The 20,834-nt window shown below is 36.6% G+C and overlaps 3 protein-coding genes across 3 annotated transcripts in view; 2 read left to right on the top strand and 1 right to left on the bottom strand.

Annotated features, from left to right (window-relative positions):
- The window catches only part of LOC134856990 (sugar transporter SWEET1-like), a 468,950-nt gene that overhangs the window by 142,453 nt on the left and 305,663 nt on the right, over nt 1-20,834 (top strand). The window lies entirely within an intron of this gene.
- On the bottom strand, nt 5,546-7,801 carry LOC134854197 (uncharacterized). The gene is made up of 2 exons (XM_063870357.1): nt 7,117-7,801; nt 5,546-5,784 (listed from the first exon to the last, which is right to left on the bottom strand). The coding sequence occupies exons 1-2, from the start codon at nt 7,546-7,548 to the stop codon at nt 5,746-5,748; spliced, it is 471 nt and encodes a 156-aa protein (XP_063726427.1). The 5' UTR covers nt 7,549-7,801; the 3' UTR covers nt 5,546-5,745.
- On the top strand, nt 8,816-13,866 carry LOC134856963 (uncharacterized). The gene is made up of 3 exons (XM_063873274.1): nt 8,816-10,017; nt 10,246-11,973; nt 12,238-13,866. The coding sequence occupies exons 1-3, from the start codon at nt 9,763-9,765 to the stop codon at nt 12,946-12,948; spliced, it is 2,694 nt and encodes an 897-aa protein (XP_063729344.1). The 5' UTR covers nt 8,816-9,762; the 3' UTR covers nt 12,949-13,866.

Below are 20,834 nucleotides of genomic sequence, written 5' to 3'. Positions count from 1 at the left end.
ACATTGAAAATCATTAGATGAAAAGTTTCTGCATTCTATTAAACGTGCATTTAGCCACAAATTGATCTTTTTTTGCTTGTTAAAGCTCTCTTCTACTGCCTTCGCCTTTCTGTTTGCGATTTTTCTGCTTTGCGTCTGTGTCTACTAGTGCTATCGAATATGCCTAATTTCTAGGTTTTTTTTTCAATTCCTCTCGTCGGGCCACGAACAAAAACGTTACTTTTTGATTGAACAAGAAACGTATTCATCAATGTGGTGTGAACTTTCTGTCCTACTTACACAGCAACTGGCTATCCCTGTTGGCTTAGTGAGTTTTGCTGGTTTGCATGTGGTCAAATCTGTATGTGGTTAAGCTGGGCAAATCTGTATCGGGACGAATCTGTATCTTTACGCTTGCGACTAGCAAGAGTTATCAAATAGAAACTCATATTTTTGCCTTCAAAAGTTTTTAAACAAAACCACTTGAAGCATTTGATCAAATATGTGATTTTGGCAACCACAGGAATATTGTTTCTTCTATTTAAATATCCCCTTTATTTGGAATTTGTTCTACATGTTAAGAGTAAAATTACCTGCATTATATTTTGGTCTGTTTGTATTCAATTTTTTGCATCGTTATTTCACTTGCAAGAGCACGTGACTTGAAATCGGTAACTGGACTTTTTTTCTGGTAAGCAAATTTTACGTTTTCTGCTGCTCAGACATGCTCAATTTCCTGAAAGTTCAAATAAAGCTACTTTGTTCTTTTGAGGTTGTAGCTATTTTTGTTTATTTCTATTTTTTGAAAAAAAAATGATTGTTTTGGACTTTTGATTTTAAAGCTTGTTCTTTCCACAGCTTAGGTTTTTTATTATACAAGCCGCAACTATTTCGGTTGGTACTATGTCGGCTTAGTTGTTGTTTTGGGAGCAACATCGATTTCTGCTTTGAACTTTGATAGAATTGGAGAGATCGATTATATTTGGTTGATTTGTTCGTCTCGTCAAATCTATCACTGCAGTTCCCCCAGGATATTTAGCGGCAAAACTGATGTAGAATTCGGCTTAATCGACTTACATTGCGTCGTATGATGGATTCAGTTTTCAATGAACTTCTGTGTTTTGGTGACTTTGAGCTTCGAGTGTCAAAATGTTTTACGGCTCAATGTTTTTAATTACAACGTTTTTCGCGGCCGATCTGGTGTCTGCCCAAGATTTTTTGACTTAGTTAACGCTGGTCAATTTTGTCTTTATAGGCATTTGTTTGAAAATGAGTGTATGTAAATCGAGACAAGTGTATGAAAATTGATGCAAGTCTTTTTCGACATTTTTTGTGGAGTGTTTCGACTTGAACTATTTCGTCTCATTGATTGTCGGCTAGCTTGCCATGCGATGTTTGTGTTGCATAGTATGTGGCGCGAAGCTCCGCGTCTAAAATTTTTTGGATCTAGGTGAAAGTTTTGAAGGAGTTTGTTGGTTGTTTTTTTTATCGGCTTGATTGTGGCTGCGTTGAGGCGACAAGCAAGTTCTCTTTGCAGAAAAATGTAAAGAAGCTGCTGTGGTGAACTTGTTACTATGGTTACGCAAACTACGAACAGTGCAATATTGCTTTGACATTTTTAGCTGCTAATCAGAAAGTTCTAAATTAGTCCATTTTAAATATGCTGGTGTTATCTTCTAACAATCAATTGTCAAGTTGTGTTGCGACGTTGCTGCTGTCGAGTTCAAATTTTAAGGCTTCATTGAAGCAAGCATACGAAAGAATTGAACAGCCATTTGGGTTTAATCGCGAGGCTTATATTAAGTTTTATTATAAGTTTAATTCTGTGATCGAGGATACGTTATAATTCATGTTTGCAATTGCACAATTTAGAGAAATGTATTGTCATTTTGCCGGCTTCAAGGGTGAGACGGAATAGCGTAACTGTTGAAAAATCTGCATATAAATTCAGTCTGATTTGTTCGATTTTCTTTGTTAATGTTTTTTTTACCATTCGATGTGATAAGCAATGGTGATAGAAGCAGGTAACATATTTTTCCCCGGTTACAAACTTTGAGTTGTTCAAAGCTATGCAACAGCAGCAAATGCAGTAGAGTTCATGTATTAAATGAAGAGGTGTTTGAAGTATCTATGCACGATGTAGTGGTGTATGATACTTTTTTGTGAAGTTTTGTTTTTTGTATAAGAATAGTTTCGAGCATTGTTGGATTCTTTCACAGTTTTAGCACTTCAATGCGCACTAAACTTGTTTATGGCAGAAGTTTTTTGAAAAAGTTGTGTGCGCTTTTTGATTTTTATTCGTTTTTAAATAGAAGGCAACGCATAGAGCTCAAACTGCTTTGTCACAAGCTTACCCTTTATACTTATGTTCTCCTGTGTTACCGAATGTTCTCAAACTATTTGTTTTTTTTTGAGTTTTTCAAGAAATATTTTGCTCTGAAGTTGTCTGATAATTGATATTATACTTTTATGAAAAACTGAAACTGCATCTCATACAACATTTTGTCGGAAATTCGGATCCTTTTTTTCGTCTGCAAATTTTTGGAGGTTTCTCGATTTAAATAAGAACACGTCTTTCTTTTCTATCTCAAAAACTCAATTTGTTCAATTTGTTCTAAACGTTTTTTTTATTTGTAGCTCGAAGTTGAATTCGGGTAGAGTCTTCATGTTTCTTACTATTTTGTTTTCAAATGTCTGAAATGGAAAATTGCCTCAGTGCGTAATTAGCATGAGAAAAATCTCAACGTTCTGTGTTATGTTTTAGATTCTATGCTCTGCTTCAATTTCAAGCTTTAATTATAGTAAGCAAATTAGTGTCATGTTTTTAATTCGCTTCGCTGATGCGCATTTATTGCTGTCTCGAAATTACTACTCTAGAATGTATGATAATCTATCAATAAAAAGGCCACATTATTCTAGTGGACTGGCAGCTTGTTAACCTATCATGCAGCAAATAGGTAAATTTCCTCCCCAAATCTATTGTTGCTGGCTTAGTTTTTTTTCCGGTTATTAAGTTTAAAAACACTTATAAATGTCGTGATGATTATTTCTCGTTTTTGCTAGGAAAAATCTTAATTTTTGATCACGCCAAATTTAATCTTTTTTTGTTTGGTTTTCGCTTTTTTAAAGTTCAATTCAAATTGATCTGCTTAAAGGAAGGCTAATATTGCTCTCTAATCAAGAAAGAGGAAAGGGCGCTAAAACGTTAATTCTAATTCGGAACTGCATTTTAAGTTAATAGATTTCCCAGTGGAATATTAAGTTACATCCATTTTTCTCTAATTGGTCTAGTTTTTTATTGAAAATATTGTTGATAATAAAGTGTTCTTGAAATTAAGAGAGCTTCCTAGTGATAGATTGTTTTTTTTCAAAAAAAATTCAAGAGTCGATGAATTTAGTGAAGAGTACAGTATAGGTTGTGATGATTTTCGTTCTTCAATTTTTTTAACTGCCAACTTCGATTTTTCGCTGTTAGACTTTGCTTTCTTTTCCTTTGCCTAAATGGAAAGCAAGCTCCACGATTGAACAGAAAAAGTGTAAAGCTCATAGAAACGTGGGCGAGCTCTAACTTCGCAAGTGGATCTTAGTTTTCAGATTTCCCAGCGAATAAAAACTTTACTGATTGGTCCAGTGTTCCCAAATTGAGTCAACTTTATTAAAATAGTGTCAATCTTAAATTTAAACTGTTATTGAAAGTTCATGTTAAATTGATCTTGAAATTTAAAGAGCTTTAAAGCCATGCATTTTTTCGAAATTCGCAAATTGATGTTTTTCGAAAAGCAAGTCAGTTTTTGTTCCGACTTTCGAAACGAAAGTAACGGAATATTTGTGCTCGGGGTGGGTTTTTTTTTTCTTCAGACAAATTTTGACTTTTTAACAATCCATTTTTGACGGAGTTTTTTATATCATTCGAAAGGTATTGTTGTCTTGAGCTTAAATTGGAAAAGATATTTAACCTGTGATCATTTTTAGTAAAGTTATGGGTGTTTAAAGATTGCCATTTTGGCCAATTTGGGACAATTAACGCGCGATATATTTCGCGCTAATAACGCGTAAGCGGAGATTTAATCCGTCTTAGAAATCGTTCCAAATTGGTTGAACGAAGCTTATTTGCAAAAATTTATTTGTTTCAAGGAGCGTAATCTATCTTTTTGTACTTTATATGACGTGTGGGGGGGATGATTTTCACAAAAAATCTCAAATTTTAGAAGAAAAAAAAATTTTTTTAAACTAAATTTTTTTTTTAATGTTATTACTGCTCCATAAACCTTAAAAGGCAATCGGATCAATCAGGGCTTTGCTCTGAATGTTTACAGGGCGTGTGGGGGGATGATTTTTACATAAAATGGTGTGTGGGGGGATAATTTTCACAAAAAAGTCGGACCAAGTTAACATCCTCCCCCCTAAACACGTTTAGGGGGGAGGATGTTAACTTGGTTCTAACTTGGTAATTTTTAGCCAATCAGAATCGAGCATTTTACATGCAGCGCTTAGCAAATTTAATTTAATTTAAGCGCTGGGGTGGAGGATCTTAACTTTGTCTATTAGGGAGGGAGGATGTTAACTTGATTCCAAAAATCTCAAGTTTTAGAGAAAAAATTTCATTTTATTTTATTTCATTTAATTTTTCTATGTTATTACTGCACCATAAACCTTAAAAGGCAGTCGGAACCTTCAGGGCTCGCCCTCATACGAGCAGTCTTGTTTTCAGTTTCCTTTCGCTCATTGTCCAACTTTGTATTGGCTATTTTTCCTGGTTTACTCAAGTTCATTGACGCCTCTCCAACTGTTTGAGGTTTACATTTTTCATTTTTGAATTATCAGAGATGTTATGGCCATTTTTGTTGCTTGTGTCTGGAGAAATGCGCAGAACTCGTTGAAGATTTTAGGTTTTGATTCATAAATAATAAACCAACTTTTACCAATCCGGTCTTACGCAGTCACACTTAACTTTTTGATCGTGTAAACTTTTTGCGTAATATAGTTCAGATTAAGAAATAGCTATAATAATATTCACGGCAACTCAATCACCCCATACAAACAAAACGTCTGCAAGCTGGACATTGAACACAGAGGAAATAGGCAAGTATATTTTTAGGTCTCTTAAGAAAATTTGGCTCTTTCCCAGTTTCTCACACCTCATTAAATGAAAAGACAACGTCATGGCTACAAAATTAAAAAGGAATTTTTAATAGATGGAAATTTGTACCATTCTGTCGCTTGTTCTCAATGGTATGTTTTGGTATAGGTTTAAGAGAAAATAATTATTTCAAGTAGCATTGAGAACAGGGGCGGATCTAGGATTTTCTCGAGTGGGGGGGGGGGGGGGGGGGGGGGGTCGACTTTTTTTCAGGCGTTTCCAAGCACGGGTGTTTTTAGGCACTTTCTCAAAAATTTTGACCAAAAAATTACGTTTGTTTCGGCGCGCGCTCCCCACTCAAAATTAGTGTATATTGGCGCCGAAGGCGCCTTTAAAAACTTTTAGGGTCTGTCGCCAAAATGAATATTTCAAAAAAGTACAAAGGGGGACCCTTTGGGTCGGCAGGTGGTCGAATTCCTGAGGATGGGGCGTCCGCCCCCCTCCTCTAAATCCGCTGGTGATTGAGAACATCTAATTAAAGCAAAAAGCAACGGAGGAAGGGACTTGGAAAAGAGACGACAATTAAAAAAATGTTTCAAGTTTTGATCAGTTTTCATTGGCTCTAGTTTTCAGTTACATTGGCACAAGATCATTGCTGTCTCGCTCAATTTTGTTCCATTTCACTCTCATTCTTGTGTGGTGGTATTACTTCTCTGCAATTGCACCTAGAAGAAAACGAGTTCTCATAGCCTGGTCAAAAAACAGGGCGGCAGGTCGATATAAAGCTCGTTGAAATAATTTTGTCCAATGAAATTACAATTAACTAATATGGATTACTAAAAAGGCAAACATTTTCGAATCGCCTGAATTCGCGAATGGCTGTTTTTGAAAAAGTCTCCATTTTCGGTTTTTTTTCAGCTCTACTTTTCATAGATTTAGCACCCATCTTAGGGAACCTAATTTGATAATATTTATCACAAGCGTTTTTGAGAAAAAATTTACATACTATATACCATTTGTAGCAAGTTCTGCCCGAAAAAGTAAGTTTTTTTGAATTTTTTTTCCTATAAATGTATCAAAAGTTTTTTCCGATTATTTTTTCCTTGTATTCGGATAAATCTAAGCTAGAAGATGAAGATGGAGTGAAATTGCAGAGGAGTTAAAAGAGAACAAGTGAAATGGTGCTGTATAATTAATTGCTCGCATTGCTCTCAAAGCTGGTTCAATGTCGATCTTCAGGTTTTTCCTAAAAGAATTCTTCTGTTCATAATTATGCTGTTTGGTAATTCAAACTTATGCTAGATTTTGTTTTTCTTTTGATTGATTCTGTATTTTTAAATGGATCACTTTTGATCCTGTTATAAATCTGAAATTTATAAGCTTCAAATTTCTCAGGAATTGAATTTTTGTCAATTTTTTTGGTGAAAGCTGCCAAGCAGCTTATTTTTTTAGATACATTTTTCGATTTTAGCTTGTACCATGCTCTAATTGTTTGTAAAGGTTGTGTAAGTGCACAGTGTACAGTTGAATTGTGCTTCTAGATTAGCTTTGCTCTGTTCGCATGATATTTTATACCATGTGACTCGGCTTTTCCATGAACTTCTAAATGAGACGAAAGGTTCTGGAAATTATGCATATTTTGGTCACAGGATGCTTTAGTTGAAACACTAGTGCATTCTATTGTTTGTATCGCACAACTAGTAGTTGGTTGTCGTTGTAACTTAAACGCAAGGCGTATATATAGTGCATTATTTAAAAAAAAATTATTAGCTTATTGACTTGTTTATAAACTAAGGGGTGGTTCGTTAGACGGTTATTGAATATCATTGATTTCAAATGCAATCATTTTCCATTTATGTCAATTACTAAATTTAATAGAAAAGTAAATTTTTAAAGGTTTTTTATCGATGCATAATATTAAGTTGAAGGTAGCTATTTGTTTTTAGATGTTTGAGTTGAAGTTGACGTTAAGCAGATGGTATATGTTAAACAGGAAGAGCGGAGGAATTATTAGCTGAAATTGCCTGATGGTTTTCATTTCTTAGGTGCGTACTTGCCTTTCTTATTTGTTCTCTTCTCAAAGCATGTTGTTCGTCTGTTTCCAAATCTGTTTTGTGGCCTTCCTTTCCTTGTTGCTCCGAAATGTGTTCGATTACTCTTTTCAGACCATTTCGCGACACGATTTTCTGTCTTGAGCCAGCATTTTTCAGAATCAAATTCGGGTTTTCGTTTTCCTTGATTGCTCGGTTTTTGTCGTTCTGGATTCGGATCAGCTGGCCTGCGTATATTTTTTGGCGGAACTCGACTTCGTGGTTTGCTGATTTCAAATCAGAGGCGTACATTTTGTCCATATGGTCGCGAGTTCTGTCTAACTGCTGGCTGAGCCGCTCGCATTTGCGTATTGCCCGAACGTCGCCTACGGTTTTGTAGTTGTTCAAAGTCATTCCGCGTAGATTTCTCTGCAGCACACGTTCAATGTGGTCTGACATTTTTTTTATTGAAGCTAGATGACTGATCGTCTAAATGAGGTTTTATATGTTGGAAAGTGGAGTTTAAATCAAATTATGAAACCGCAAAGCTGTTATTTTTGAGACAAACAGCGAAGATGATTTGTTAGTTTTGTTCGCCGGTTCCGAGGCGTGTATGATTGGCATCTATGAAATTCAATATGCTTTGTGATTAGTTCGTGACAAACTTCGTTTGACAATTTATATGATAGATTTTACACTGTATTTTTAAGAGTGCTCCGGCTACAAATCTAATTTAACAATGTGAAAAAGTGACCACTGTTGGCATTTTCAAAGTATTTGTCAAATTGAAGTAGAGATTTGGACTCTACTCATCAAAATTAAAAACAATACATTTTTATGCCAACCAGTTTATTTGCTCGGAGCTTTTTCGAGAAGCTATTTTTGATACCACCAGAAAAAAAGCCAGCTTCGTGGCGAGTACAAATTAATTTTGATCTTAAGGGGGACCACATGATATTTAATTCGCCTCTTTCTTTGCTTCAAATTCGCATCAGAGTTGCAATTCAGAAGATGAAACCGAACTCGAAATTAATATTTATGCAGTGACCAGTGAGCATACAGATTAAATTTATCCGTTGCTTTCTTTCATTCGAAGAGTTTTGCCAGGATAAGGATGTCTTTTTGAAGTTGTGTGCTGTGCTGTGCTGTGTGTTGCTAGTTAGTTTTTTGTTGCTCAGCAGCGCGTGTTGGGAAAAAATATGTGCCAGTATGTCTTGCACTTTCTAAGGGAAATATCTAAATGTGAAATACATTATTTTCCATAAGGAATCCATATCTTTTCTTTATATTTGTCCTGTTGTGTGTAGTGTAATGCAAGGCTTAATTTCTAGCATTAAAAAGTGTAGAAATTCTCGGAGTGGTGCAAATTTGAATAATGAAATGAGAAATAGAAATGTCTTTAAAATGCTCCCGTGCCGTGATAGATAGTACATACAAAATGTGTTGTGCAATATATCTTAATGTCCTTCCATATCTATCTATCTATCTTTCTTTTCTATCGATAGATATATCTACAAAATAAGCAATGACAGAGGTTAGCTAAGCTACGCTACAGCACAGCAGCGGCGACCACCGGCAACATGTTCCCCCCTGTTCAGTTCAGTCTTATACTGTTGTTTTCATGTCCTCCGTATTTGCTATGTATTTTTCTGTACTTTTTCACTCATAGTACAATAATAATGCGAATTCAATGCGGTGGCGTATCATATACGTGTGTGCTGTGCTGTGGTTCGGCAATTGTTTCTTTCTTTTTTTCTTTCCTCTTCTAGCTTTTTTGCTCTATTCCTACGGAGCTAAAGAGTAGTGGAACATAACATAACTCAACATTGAGGATATGCGAATAGTTAGCTGACTTGACTGCTGACTAAACTGGTGATTTTTATTTTATTCTGTGGCTGCCACGATTCGAGATAGTAGTTGTAGAGTATTAACTAAAGGGAAAATTATTGCGAAAAAACACGGAGCGAAAAATATATAGAGAAAAAGTCATACACGGAGTAATATGTTTTTTTTTCTCTCTCTCTCTCCATTTTTCTTCTTTCTTTCGTTCGCAATCGCCACAGTTTAGTTGCCTAACAGAGGAAGTAGTTGACTTTGCAGAGTAAAAACTTGTTTTGAATTAATAAAGTAAAAGTAGTCAACCATTTTTCTGCCATTTTCGATTATTTCCAACCAACGACGCCAACATACGTTCCCCATCGTTAAATGTGTTTTGTTTTTGCTTTCAAATTTCCTATTTCTTTGTTGTTTCTACGCAAACCGATCTCTTTAATTTGTGATTACTTACACATATTGAATTCCCTCTTTTCGGAAACACAACTTCCATACAACATTACACTGCATTGCTCATTTGTTTCGTTTCAGACTGTATAGCTATATCTATGTCGTCAGTTGCTTGTGCTCAAATCATACGCACAGCCATGGCGCTTTTTTAATGAAATTGTCGACAACAGCAATTAATCTAATAGCGACAAACATTTGTTCTCCGTCTAAGCATCAGAAAAGCAACGAAGCATTCTCTATCTCTCATCATATACTCATTGCGTTCAAATAAAAATATCCTCTTTTTAAGAGGTCAAACGTCAATTTTGAGAAAAGGAAGTAAATCTGCTATTCAAAATTGCGTCCAAAATAGCTCCTCGAAAGACGCACGGCGTCGAGAAACGCTTGCCGATGTTGTCGCCTGCTAAAGCATTGAGGTACGGCAGTCTCTCCAGCTCATCTCTGCTCCACGGAAGCGGCGACAACTCAAATCAGACATCGCCGAACAATAGTTCGGGGAAGGCGTCGGCAACATCGCCTTCCAGCTCCTCGAAGTCGCTCAAGAGGAGTCTGGGCAATGGATATATTCTAGATCTGACGGAGAGTATCCCTCACGTGGTCAAGGATGGTCATAAGTTGGTCAGGAACTGCTCAACGGGAAAAACAGTAAGCTAATTTTTAGACTTCGACAATCTTGTTTACGATGTTCAGCTTTTAACTACATATCTACATATTTTTGAGTAGATTTGAAAAACTTCTAATTTTTGTGATGAACCTATTAATTTTTTATAGCGAAGTTCTGGATTCTAGATAACGAAGCAAGTTCGATGTTTTTGAAAAGTTTTCTTGAAATCTGATTTTTGTTTGAGGACAAAAAGGACGTGATTTGCTTAGGTTTATTGGGTTTGTCGGAAACGGAAATACGGCTGTCCCAAATACGTTCACACAGATTCGGCTGGAACCTTCGTGAAGAAAGAGTTAGGCGAGCACAACCACGCTCCGAACCAGAATCCGGATCTATCGGATGCCAACAAGGACCAAAACACTCCTCTGTCTAATGGAAAAGCAGAAAAGAAACCACCGATTGAGAGTTACCAAGATGCAAAAAGCAGTAGCATATGCAATGGATTCGCAGCAAACAAATTCAAAAGACTCAGACCAAGTAACGTGGAAGCTAAGAAGGAAAATGAGTCGAACATTGAAAGCGCCAATCTGGTAGTTTCAAACGTACTGGCCAAGACCTCGGAGTCTATCATCAGCGCAATTGCACAAAGTTTGGGCAACCGATTTGAAGAAAGTGGAAATGATTCTCAGGGTTCAGCGAAGAAACGGAAAAGCGGAATCTATGACATGAGCACGCTTCTTGGAATCGATGGTGATGATGGACTTGATGATTTCGATCTCGGGGAAGATGACGATGATAATTCAGACATGGTGCTAGATCTCTCCAACGCCAAAACAAAAGCTTATCACAACTCTAATCATCACCTCAGAAATTCACACACTTCGCTATCAACCTATCAAGGTCTAAATGTTAGCGTGAACAGCTCAGTTCCAAATGTGACGTATCCGCACAAAAATTTCAAACCTATTCATCACAAGTTTACGAAAGCAGTGAAAGCAATTGTATGTTCTGGCAGAAAGTTCAGACGTTTGGATCCAGCGACCAGTGAAGGTCTTCTGTCTTGGAGATGTCAGCAAAAGTTCTGCAGATATACACTCTACACAGATGAACACGTGACTGAAGTCTTGAAAAGTGGAGGCAAGCACAACCACGAATTGGACGATTGTGAAAAGAGTCCGGTCTCCAACGACGAGAATTTCTCCAGCAATAATGCTGCTGATTTGTCAGACCTCGGATCCGGTGCACCAAGTCAGGTTACAGTAGACTCGATTATATCAAATACAGCTGCCATGAACCACATTCCAACAAATGTCGAATTAGCTGCCCAGATCTTGAAGTTCTCAAACACGCCATCGCTGTCCGACATAATCCAGCAAAGTCTCTTGAATTACACAGCACTGACCAATCAGATGGGGCTGCCGGAAGTGACCAATTTGAATCTAGAAAACATTCCAGGAGTGCAGGACTTGTGCAAAGAGATCCCGAGGGTCACCAAAGAGCAGCAACCGACTTCGCCCGCCGGTTCAAGTTCAACTTCGCGAGTCATTCTAAAGCGGAAACTGGCCCCAAAGGTCGAACCTAGTCCAGAATCACTCCATTCAGTTCTGGACTTCTCTCAGCCGCAAAAAGAAACGGTGCATCAGTCGTCCGCAGACTGTAACATGCAACTCAGAGCAACAGAGCCTGCAGAAATTGAGGAGCCAGAGTTGAAAATATCGTCCGAATCAAGTGTGAGTCCAAAAATTGAAGCGATCGCAGACAAAGTTGCCCGAGGAGAGGTGATTCCAAATAAAGACGCAATAACCGCATCAATGGCCAGCCAAGATGACTCGGACAGCGAGCCAGAGGAGCCAATGTGGAATACAGTTCCGACACCACTTCCCGAAATGCCGGATAGCATACGAGACGAGTTTGTGTTGATCAATGCGCCAGACGGGCGCAACCATGTTCTGCAAGAGGGTCATATATTCTCAAAGGATAAATGCTCCTCGAAAAGCGTAAGTTATCCATGATTCAATATCAAGTTAAAAAATTGTGCTAGTTTTTTTGTGCTAGTTTTTGTGCTATGAAGTTAAAAAGCATTGTGCTAGTTTTTTTGCATAAAAACGTATAATTAAAAAAAAGTTAATGAACACTAAATATCGATAAAAAGGCTAGAAAGCTTTTGACAGATTCGGAGAATTCAACTTAAAATTACTTCACTTCTTTTGTTTGAACGAAACAATCAAGGTCAAAAGCAATGATTTGTTCGTTTTCTTCAGGTATACTGGCGCTGCAAGAAGAAGCTCTGCTTTGCTATCATGCATACTGATTTGGAGATGACGACGATCACTTTCCGTCGAGGGGAGCACAATCACGAACCGGACCCGAAGATAGAGCAGAGGGCGAGGAAAGGTCATTTTGCCAAGATGCCAAGGAAACCCAGGAGAAAGAAGCTGCTCGACGGGACTCTGCCGCCCAGAGTTCGATCCAGCAGACCATCGAGTAACGAAGTGATCGAAGTTGACACCTTCGGAAAAGATTCTTTCATCCAGTCATTGACCAAGACTCTAAACAACAATAATAACGATGAGGATAGCGGACGCAGTATGCTAATGGGCTCATCTTTAGAAAGTACGAGTTTAGTGGACGAAATCACGATACCAAGTTCTACTGCTATTGTGTCTCCAGTAGCGGCTGGGAACCACTCCGTCACAGATGACATCCTCGCGATTTTATCAGAAGCCACATCGGATATCAAAGATGCCTCAACGTCGGCAGCTGGATCCAGTTTATCTCCGGACCTAAGGGAACTCCTGGCTTCCAATGAGTCGACGGCGGCGTTTCTAGAAGACGTTGCAGCAGATCCGTCATCGTTCCTCGCGTCGGTAATGGCGTCTGGAAATAGCCAGGAGTTAGGATCCGACACATCGGCGTATTTGCGAGGGCTGAACAAAAAGATGATCAACAATGTTCTATCCAAATTTCTGTGAAACGAAGTGATGTTAGAACTCAGTGTAAATGTATAGTGTATTCATTAGAAGCATGGTCAAAACAACTATTTTTGTAGATTTATTAATTAAATATGTGCATAAATCGCTCATTCTTTTGCAGTCAAATTGACGTGCTGTCGTTCCAATTCCAACCAATTGCGTTTGCCCTATCATCAGGGTTTTAATAACCAAGTGTCACAAATAAATGCTATGCTTTGCAGTGTGCAATTTTGTTTGGCTCTTCTGCGGTTCCCCTTCTATTCCCCTGTCCCAAAAAGTGATTTTTTGTATAGATAACGTTTGTTCACGCAGTGCAATTGTCGTGATACTTGGCGTGTGAGAAAAATACTCACTTACAAGCACAAGTTATGCCAATTCAAACTTAAATAATCAATGGTTTTACCGTACAATTGATGGTTATGCCTGGTTAATTGGGTGGGGGGGGGGTAGAGGGGCCATTTTAATTAATGTTTCGGCTCATCTTGCGAGCCCCGTGCAATAATTTACCTCCATTCCAATTGACTTCCTCGGATATCAGAACCTTCCTTCTTCTCAATTTAGTTTCCAATTAAGCTCGCCACTTCATCTGTTTTTTAACTCATTAACAGAAGTGCAGTTGCGGTTTATTTTAGCTTAGTAGCTGTTTTTAGTTTTCAAACTCAATGTCAAATAGCGTGGTTGTTTGATGTATTTGTATATAATTGGTGTTGAGATAGTTGCCTGGTCCGGTGGTTATGAAATGTAACTGCGATCATTTTTACTATTTATTGGTAGATAGGCTTCATTTTGTTTTCGTTCTTTGTGTTTTCGGTGCAATAAATTATGAATTATAATAGTTCCAATATCTCAAAGTATAAAAATATAATACCAACCTTCGATTTTTGTTTTATTTCATAAAATTTAATTGTATTGCTGTGATTAGCGTTTTTACTTCACGTTTTGGTGGTTTGAGTTAAAGGGGGCAGATATTCACAGTGAAATTATCAGTAAATTAGCCGAAAAACACTGAGGAAAATTAATTGCCATTATTTCGGATGCATTTTTTATGTCATGGAGTTTTTCGAAGATGCCTTGATTTAGCCAACTTACTGTGTCAACGAAGTCACATTGGACTATAAAGCTTTTGTTCCGGATGAACACCTTGTTCAACAGAATCACTGAATCATTTGGTTACTTAACGAATTTACCAAATCAGATTATAGTAGCAATATCTGGGTACTTGGCGCAGAATTATCGTCTGAGTGGGTCGATAAGGTTTCTTAGTTCGAGCTTGACCAGGACAACATCTTTAATCTACTAGTAATAATTCAAGTACTTGGATTCTCAGTTTTTTCTCGTAAATTTTTAAATTGTCAATAAACAAAATGAAGGCACTTATTTAGTTTGTGTGGTTTTTTTTCAGGATCACACAAGTTGTGTAGCAAGTTAATCACGCTAAATTTTGATTTTTTTGCAGTTTCTATTTTGGTTTGTTTTTAAGTTCAATTCAAATTCGTTTGCTAAAAGGTAGGCGAATTACAAAAGTGCAAATAGGGGATTTAGTTTTAAGGTTTCCCAGCGGAATAAAAAATGCCTATTGATCACGTTTGAATTGGATTTTTTTTAACGAAAAAAGTTTTATTTATAAAATTTACTTGAAATTTAAAGAGCCCTAAAGTGATGAATTTTTTCTTCGAAATACGGAATTTCAAAAATATATATATTTTTTAGTTTCTTTGTTCATTGAGACTTTTCCAACTTTCTGTTGGCTATGTTTATGATTTAATGATCAACTATTTTGTGAAGTTTTTGAAGTCATTGTTCTCACTTGCGAGAGCCAGTTGGACTTGCTTTATTATGGAACCTCAACTACTTTCAGAACCAATTCAATTGGACTAAGTAAAAAAATATATGCTTTTGGATCCTAAGCTCGAATTTGAATCCAGCCCGAACTGTTTTTTTCGCTATGTATGAAAAGAAATTTTTTCTCGGGAAACTCGAGTTGTCGGATTTTGGTCTGTCTGCTTATTTTTCGGTTTACTTTGAATTGCCCTAGTCATTTGATGCTTCCTCGTTTTATGAGCAAATAAAGGTTTTTATGTTTTGATATGTTTCAGGAGGGCTGAGGTGTAAAAGGGGTGGGGCGTCTTTGACTCCTAAAACTTAGTACTTTGTACTTTTTTATGCCAATTTTATTTTAGGCGCAACGGTTTTTGTGCCATTTTTTTAGGCTCAACGGGATTCTACCCAAGTATTGTTGGCTTAATGGTCACTCGTCATATAAAGCCGAATGCTTATTCAACGCTGTTGATTGCTTTTCTTGAGTGTGTTTTCATGAAATTGAACAGCATTCGAGACAAACCTATTAACTTTTCTTTTCGCCAGCTAGTAATGCTATGCTTGATTTGTATCACAATTTTTATCAAATTTCGCATTGCGTCTGTGTTAAATTTTGCTTCTTTCCAGGCTCCTCTCAGTCGTATTTCGCATATAAATCCTTCGCCTAGAGGTCGAGTTTTTCAAAATGCGGGTTAGACAATATTTCGCTCCTCTTCAATTCTGGCATATGAAATTCTCAAAACATTAGTCTTATCTATTTTGTTTCACAGGCATGTTTTTTCTTGGGGCGTTGGCATATATATTTTTATTGCAAATAGAGATTGGGTCCGCATTGCATTTTTTTACAATTTAATTCGCTACATGTTGGCTAAATGTAAAACATTCGAATTTTTGAGCGTTTTCAAAGGCAGCTTATCGAGAAATTGCTTGCTACGATTAAGCAATGGTATGGATTAGCGAAAAAAGGTAACAACATTCAACCACTCTACACCTTGGTCTACTTTTATGATACACCTCAAATTGGTCTAGTTTTATGAACGATGCCAATCAAAAGTCGAAGACATTGAAGCTGATCTAGTTTGTTCAGAGATTCGGAAATTGTTGTCAATGGTTTTGCTGTTGATTAGTCTCCTTCAGTGCATGAACGTTTTTTCGACTGCCTGTTGGATATGTTTGTTAAAACTTTCCAATTTTTGTGCAAATTTATTATTTGATTTTATTCTTTTTGATTCAGTTGCAAACCAAAGCAAAAAAACTTGTTTGTTGAGCTATATTTTAGTATTGTCCATTTTTTTATATCGAAATTTAAAAAGAATTATTTATTTATTTTATTTAAATATTCATCATGAGTAATCAAATTATCATAACACAATATGCAAAAATTCAAAGATAACTCATGATAGGACAACCAGAAAGCCAACGAGAGGCTTGTTGAAGGTTGCCCCGTAAAGGAATCACAATATATGACATCAGATCAAAAAGTTCAATAATTAATTTAGGTCAAGAGGCAAATTTAAAGCGAAAAAAAAACGAGACTTAAATAGTGCAATCACTTTTTTTTTAATTTAAGATCTTTATTCTTTAACATGAGAACCAGAGATATGATGCAAGCTTATACTTACAAGTGTATACAACTGACAGCGGGCGGATGCGAAATAATGACTGTTAATTTAATTAGCGAGCAAGTGGGCCCAGTTCTTAAGAGCTGGTAATCCAGTTGTTCGCTTTTTTCTAACTCCCCTTCCTAGAGTCCACTGCCTGGTACCTTCGACGAGAGGTTAACAGGTCTAACCGAGGACTCAGGGAAGTTAGAATGGATTAATTCAAGTCTAGCGATATAATTCATCAATCAAATGGCAATTTCCTATTATATATGAATCTAAGATTGAATGACAGAAAGCATTTTTTGAATGATGGGTTTCAAAGGAGGAAGGTATACTTACACACCAATTGGCTAATTTATTGATTAATTTGGCAACACGATGGGAAACAGAGTTATATTTAAGCTTACTTTTTATTGATGGTAAAATACGAGCACCCTTTACTGATGACCTCGTTGAATAAAAAATAGTTTCACATTTCTGAGACAATTCTTCATTAACTATTTTCTTTAGAATTTCATATACATGTAACTCGTATACAGTAGCAATTTTGCGTTTGGCCATTATTTCCGTTGTCGAGTCACGATAACTTTTGCGAAAAGTTATACGAAAAAATCGTTTTTGTAGTTTATGAATAACATCTAATGTACTTTTGCAAACTGCTCCATAAACAAGAACTCCATATTGAACACAAGGTTGTACATAAGTTTTGTAGTACATGACCATTTGTGAAATCGTCATCACATTACGAAGCCGGTATGCAACTCCGCAGAAGCGGGTTAATTTTTTTCGTATAATGTCAATATGATCTTTGAAGGATAGTTTATTATCCAATTCAATGCCTAGGTATTTGCAGCTAGCAACGGGTTGTAAACAAGTGTCTGCGAAATATATAGCATCAGCTTTGGATTTTGAAAAAATAAGTAGCTTAGACTTCGATCCTTCTACGGTAAGTTTATTAAACTTCATCCAATTATCTATTCGATTTAGATCCTCTTGAAAGTCATCAAGGGAAGCGTTTTTGTTTTTAATAACAGATGTATCGTCAGCAAACAAAGTAAGTCGGCAATTTCTTACAATTCTGGGAAGGTCATTGATATAGATCAAAAAGAGCAACGGTCCTAAGACTGAACCCTGTGGCACCCCGCACAAAACATCTTTCAATTCGCTTTTAAATTGAATAAGCTTAACATACTGTTTCCTATTAGACAAGTAACTTCTTAGAATTTCCAGCGACTTTCCTCTTACTCCATACCGCTCTAATTTATCAATTAAGATCGCATGATTGACAGTGTCAAAAGCTTTTTTCAGATCTAATAAAACTAACATAACGTCTTTTTTCTTCTGATCTCTCAGGTTACGAACCTCTTCTGTTAGATCTAGAACCGCTTTAACTGTGCTTAATTTACTACGGAAGCCATATTGATTTGTACTGAGCAACTTGCAATTTTCCAAATAACTACTTAATCTGATATGAATTGTCTTCTCAAAGATTTTTGACAGCGTTGATAACAAAGATATGGGTCGATAATTTCCATATTCGTCTTGCAATCCACCTTTATGAATCGGAAAAACTTTAGCAATTTTTAAGTATTTCGGATAGCACCCATTTGTGTAGCAGGTATTGAAAAAGTTCGTGAGCCATGGCGTGATTATTGGTTTACATAATTTGACTATTGCTGTATTGATGCAATCACAACCCGAGCTGAGTTTATTTGGTAATTCTGTTTTTATTTGTTCTATTTGTTTCCTTTATACTCGGAAAGAACATTGAATAATCAACATTTTCTAATGAAATAGGATCTGCAACTCCAATTTTATCACTTAGATTTGAACCAATATTTACAAAAAAATTGTTCATATCTTGAGCTTTTTTTTCATTTATATCATCTGGCAACGTTACATTTTTATGTTTTCCAAGATATGCTGCAACCGCTTTGTGATACTTATGAGAGTCTGTTGTATTTAGCTTAGTTCTCCAGAATCTTCTGAATGATTTCCGATTCAGGGCATTGGATTTGTTTCGTAATGAGTTATATTTGATCTTGTTATCTTCTGTAGGGTTTTGTATATATGTCCTGTATGCGAATGCTTTTTTGTTTGCTACTTTTTTCACTTCATTTTTCACCCAGGACTTGTTATTTTTCGGCACTAACGAGTTTGAGAGGGAGCAAATCTATCAATGCAACTGAGAATTATTTCAGAGAAATTTTCAGCAGATTTATCCAAATCGGATAAGGTACCATCAACTTCCTTCAGTTTGGACTGTAAGAGGAAAGCAAACCTTAACCATGTATCATCATTTTCAAAATTTTCATATTTCTAAAGCTAAATGTTTCTTTATATCTACTAACCAATTTTGGCATAGAGATAGAAACTTCAATCATGAAATGATCGGCTGGACCCCAGCCGTGTATGCAACTATTGTTAATTCCACCAATATTTCCCCAAATATGATCGATACAAGAGTTTGTTTTTGAAGTTACTCGTGTCGGTAACAGAGGTGACAACAAATGATAACCGAAAGAACTGAACATTTCAGTAAGATCATCTCTTGCCTTTTGTTTTTTCATCATATCAATATTAAAGTCTCCCATAATCACATGTCTCTTTTTCGACTTGGCTTCGGTTAAGACCTTTTCTAGTTTGTGGACAATATCCTCGACCCTCATTGACGGTTGACGATATATAACAGTTACAGCCGTTGCCGTTTTAGCACCTGCTACAACCTCTATTTTTAAAATTTCTCCTGCAGACACCTCCACTAACTGACTTGTATTAAGCTCCGTTCGTATATATAAACCTACTCCACCTCCTCTGCTCAGCCGAGGGCTCGAGAAAAACTTGTATCCTTGCAAATTGAACAACTCGGCTGAATCGTTAGGGTTCAGCCAAGTTTCAGTGACAGCGATAACAGATGGGGCTATTGCAAGTTGCTCAAGACTTACTTTAAAGGCTTCAAAATTAGATTTAAGTGATCACACGTTAACATTTAGTAATGAAACAGCCTCAAGAACTTGGGTAAATGACGATGGGGACATAAAACGAAATAAAATAAAAATGAGATTGAATAAAAGCTCCTACTGAGGCTGTCTTGTCTTAAATACTTAACCACTGTCTTCTACAGTAAACACACTTGAAGTATTGCTAACATTAGAATGAAGCTCAGTTTGAGGAGATTGTTTTGCTAAGTTATCAACATACTGCACAATTTTTTCAGGTTCATTTCTGTGCTTTTTAACATAATCAAGGATTTGCTGATCCGACCCGGGACTTGGCGGAGACACTCGTTTTGGCGTTGTCGTGTTGACATTTAGCCTCATCGTTGCATCTTGATTTCCTAATTGAAAAATTGATTTTCTCTCCTTTGCTAAACTTTGCGTTTTTCCAGAAGCAAGCAACGTTTCCGCATCAACCGAGTCTGCAACATTATGAGTGAACACCTTCCCGTTCTCACGCTTTATAAAGACTTGCGGTGCGCAGTTGTTCGTTGTTGTTTTCAAATTAAGGCCTTTCATATAGTCGAGTAAATCCGAATCTCTCTTTGCCAGTCTCTCAAAAAGGTATACAGGTTTTTTATTGATCTGATTGAGATAATGTCGTAAAAAATGCTTCCTTGCCCAGATACGGTCTTTGACATCAAAATAGACAAATTTCACAATAATGGCTGGGGGGGTTTTGATGTCGCGAATTGGGCCTAGAGGGTGACACGCTACCATGGAATCACGAGGCACATAGATGTCAATTGCTTCACGAAAGAATGCGATTACATCTTCTACATAATCAGAGCCATGTCGCAGAGGTAAATTGTTTATAATGATACAATCTTTTGAGGAATAGCGCTCCAGATCATTTACTTTTTTCATCAGAAAAATTAATTCATTTTTCATGTTTGCAATGGTGCCGCTTTGAGTTTCAACATGGGATAAAAGATCTTGCAGAATTGATTTCAAAGATGGATCAATATCATTCGACAGTTGGTTGATATTTTCTTTGATAATGTTCAACATCATGACAGCTCCCAGTAAGGTGTAAGAATTATCTCAGTGTACAGTCCAAATCTGAAACTATTCAATAAGTTTATCACAACAATTAGGCTAAATAATAATAAACTTGTGTTTGGTTACATTTTGTATTAGGAGACTAGGGAAGGTAACATGTGAATATTATTTGGAAAATTTCCTAAAGCTGAACAATAAATGTTACCGGAACTGAGTGAGCTTTTTTGATATACTTCTGTGAATTTCGATCTTGAATGTAGTTTTCACAGCTCTGAGTGTTTTAGGAACAAAACAACGTCAAAAATAGGAGAGGTTGAATATTCAATTTAATCCTAAATGAACCGAATCAATTTTCTGCAAGCCTTTTGTTCAAGGCTTTCAATGCACGCCTTAACGTGTTAAAATCTTTCCCTTTGTGCAAAGCGTGATTGTACGACCGCAAAATTGTTTTCCGGGTGTTATCCAA

Source organism: Symsagittifera roscoffensis, chromosome 1, assembly GCF_963678635.1.
Source record: "Symsagittifera roscoffensis chromosome 1, txSymRosc1.1, whole genome shotgun sequence".
Taxonomy (NCBI): Eukaryota; Metazoa; Xenacoelomorpha; order Acoela; family Convolutidae; genus Symsagittifera; species Symsagittifera roscoffensis.
This window is presented reverse-complemented; position numbering and strand designations above follow the sequence as displayed.